This window comes from Manacus vitellinus, unplaced genomic scaffold (genome assembly GCF_001715985.3).
Source record: "Manacus vitellinus isolate BGI_N305 unplaced genomic scaffold, ASM171598v3 scaffold_127_pilon, whole genome shotgun sequence".
In the NCBI taxonomy this organism is placed as follows: Eukaryota; Metazoa; Chordata; class Aves; order Passeriformes; family Pipridae; genus Manacus; species Manacus vitellinus.
In genome coordinates, this window is record NW_021938935.1 from 80,639 (window position 1) to 83,537 (window position 2,899).

At 59.7% G+C, this 2,899-nt stretch overlaps 2 protein-coding genes across 2 annotated transcripts in view; one reads left to right on the plus strand and one right to left on the minus strand.

The window, feature by feature from the left end:
• Positions 1-360, plus strand: part of LOC115308148 (syntaxin-3-like) — a 7,301-nt gene extending 6,941 nt beyond the window's left edge. The window contains exons 8-9 of the mRNA XM_029965948.1: positions 20-120; positions 296-360. Coding sequence (XP_029821808.1) covers positions 20-97 — 78 coding nt within the window. The 3' untranslated portion in view covers positions 98-120; positions 296-360. The remainder of the gene's footprint in view (positions 1-19; positions 121-295) is intronic.
• A 672-nt stretch (positions 361-1,032) lies between these two features.
• The window catches only part of MRPL16 (mitochondrial ribosomal protein L16), a 3,330-nt gene continuing 1,463 nt past the window's right edge, over positions 1,033-2,899 (minus strand). Inside the window, exon 2 of the mRNA XM_029965949.1 lies at positions 1,033-2,360. Coding sequence (XP_029821809.1) covers positions 1,792-2,360 — 569 coding nt within the window. The 3' untranslated portion in view covers positions 1,033-1,791. The remainder of the gene's footprint in view (positions 2,361-2,899) is intronic.

The following is a 2,899-nucleotide window of genomic DNA, read 5'->3' on the forward strand; positions in this document are numbered from 1 at the left end:
TCCCTGTCTCCCTGAGCAGAAGAAGATCATGATCATGTTGTGCTGCATCATCCTGGCCATCATCCTGGCCTCCAGCATCGGGAGCATCTTCGCCTGAGCCCCCATCCCGCTGCCCTCCAGGTGACCGGGACAGGGACAGCGGGTGGCACGGGGGGTCCCCACCTTCCCCAATCCCAGGGGAGTGGCTTTGGGCCTCGGTGGGGTTTGATCCAGGTGGGATTCACCCCCTCGGGTGTCAGGGAGGGATTGGGAGCCACATCCCTTTCCTTGGCATCACCTCCTGTCCCTGTCACAGGTGGCTCTTCCCCCTCCTGCCCCCCGCCCGGATGATCCATGGGAGAGACCCCGGCCTGCCAAGCCCCTGGTCCCTGGAGCCCCGAGGACACCCCAACACATCCCTGGAGGAGTGGAGCCCCCCTGCCGTGCTCCCCCAGTTCCCAGCTCCTCATCCTGCTCTCCTCGGGTGATGGCCGGTGGCACGGAGCGGCCGGAGGGGCCGTGTCCCTCTCCGGGGGGCACACGGGGGCTCTGCCTTGCTGGGATGGCCGGAGGAGCCTCTTCCCTGCGCTCGGAGCTCCTTGGATGTGCAGCCACCCACGCCAGAGCCTTCCTCCTCAATAAAGAGCTCACCCACACTCTGCCTCCTGCCTCAAATCCCGCCCCATTTATCCCCCAGCGTGGTCCCAGTTCTGTGTTTCCAGCTCCAAAACCCATGTCAGGATAAAGAGCCTTGTGTCTCAAACCACTGAATCCTCCAGGATGCTCCAAGTTCCATGATTCCACCTCCAAAACCCACTTCAGGATAGAGCCCAGCCATCCTTTGCCTCATCCCTCAGTCCATGAGGCATCCATTTATCCCCCAGGCATCCATTTATCCCCCAGGATGCTCCCAACTCCATAACCCCCTTTGGGATAAAGAATTCACCCACACTCTGCCTCGTGCCTCAAACCCTGATCCATGGATTCCCCAGGATGCTCCCAGCTCCATGTTTCCACCTCCAAAACCCTCTTCAGGATAATGAACCTCATGCCTCAAACCCTGATCCATTTATTCCCTGGGATGCTCCCAGCTCCTGGTTTCCAGCTCCATAACCCACTTCAGGGCAAAGCCCATCCATCCTTTGCCTTGTGCCTCAAACCCTGATCCATGGATTCCCCAGGATGCTCCCAATCCCATGTTTCCAGCTCCAAAACCCACTTCAGGATAAAGAATTCACCCCCACTCTGCCTTGTGGCTCAATCCCTGATTCATTTATGCCCCAGGATGCTCCCAGTCCCACGTTTCCAGCTCCAAAACCCACTTCAGGATAGAGCTCACCCACGCTCTGCCTCGTGCCTCAAACCCTGATCCATTTATCCCCTGGGATGCTCCTGACTCCCAGACCCACTTCAGGATGAAGAGTCATCCATCCTCAGCCTGGATCCACGTATCCCTCAGTTCCACAATTCCAGCTCAGGACAAAGAGCCTCACGCCTCAAACCCTGATCCGTGGATCCCCTGGGATGCTCCCAGCTCCAAACCCCACTTCAGGATAAAGAGCTCGTCCATCCTCAGCCTGGATCCACGTATCCCTCAGTTCCATGATTCCAGGACAAAGAGCCTCACGCCTCAAATCCCCCAGGATGCTCCCAGCTCCACAATTCCACCTCCATGAGCTCAGCCGGGCTCTGCCTTGCGCCTCCACCCCACGTGTCCCCCCGGGACGCTCCCAGCCTGGCATTCCCACCTCCAAACGCCAGCGCAGGCTCCGGCGTGCTGCTTTAATCCCGTGGGAATGCCGCCCGCGCCCCTCACACCCTGTGTCTGAGGAAGAACTTGCCCCAGTAGCGGCCCTGGAGCCGCAGGTCGTAGGGGCTCAGGTACTTCCTCATGCCCAGCATGTTGGAGGTGATGATGCGCTCGAAAGTCCAGGGGTTCTGGTTGTTGAGCCTCTTCTCCTCCTCCTCCCGGCGCATCTCCTGCAGGCTCTCCCGGCTCACGGGCACGGCCGGGAAGGGCAGTTTTTGGGCCACCTGGGCGAGGAAAGGCCGGACCTGGCCGAAGTGGCAGTGGCCGCCCACCTCAACGATGAGCCTGCCGCTGCGCACGGCCGTCACGTAGTGGTCGATGGGGCCCTTCCCGCCGCCCATCCGGTGGCCCAGGCTCTTCCGGGTCACCGGCTTGTACGGGGCGGGCACGCGCCACACGGCGAACATGGACTTGGGGTCGATGTGGCGCCCGATGGTCAGGCGGATCATCTCAAAGTGGCCCCAGTGCAGGTACCCCCCGCCCAGAGCCTGCGGGGAAACAGCGAGAGCCCGGGAGAGAGGGGGATAAGCCGGGATGGGGGGGGATAAATCAGGGATATGGGGTGGAATAACTCAAGGATAAGGGGTGGGATAACTCAGGATATGGGGGGGATAACTCGGGATATAGGGTGGGATAACTCGGGATATAGGGTGGGATAACCCAGGATATGGGGTGGGATAACCTGGGATATGGGGTGGGATAACTTGGTATATGGGGGGATAACCCAGGATATGGGGTGGGATAACCTGGGATATGGGGTGGGATAACTTGGTATATGGGGGGATAACCCAGGATATGTGGTGGGACAACTCGGTATATGGGGTGGGATAACCTGAGATATGGGGGGATAACCCAGGATATGGGGTGGGATAACTCAAGGATATGGGGGGGATAACCCGGGATATGGCATGGGACAACTCAGGGATATGGGGATGGGACAGAGGGAACTGTGTCCTGCCTGGGAACACTTAACCTGCAAGTCACACTCCTGAGCCCCTTCCCGGGAACGCTGGGGCGTTCCCAATAGAGGTAAATCAGTTTTCCAGAGCCACTCAGGCACCAATTCCCTCCAGTTCCTGGCCGTTTTGGGAGGGCTCAGCAGCACGGGGG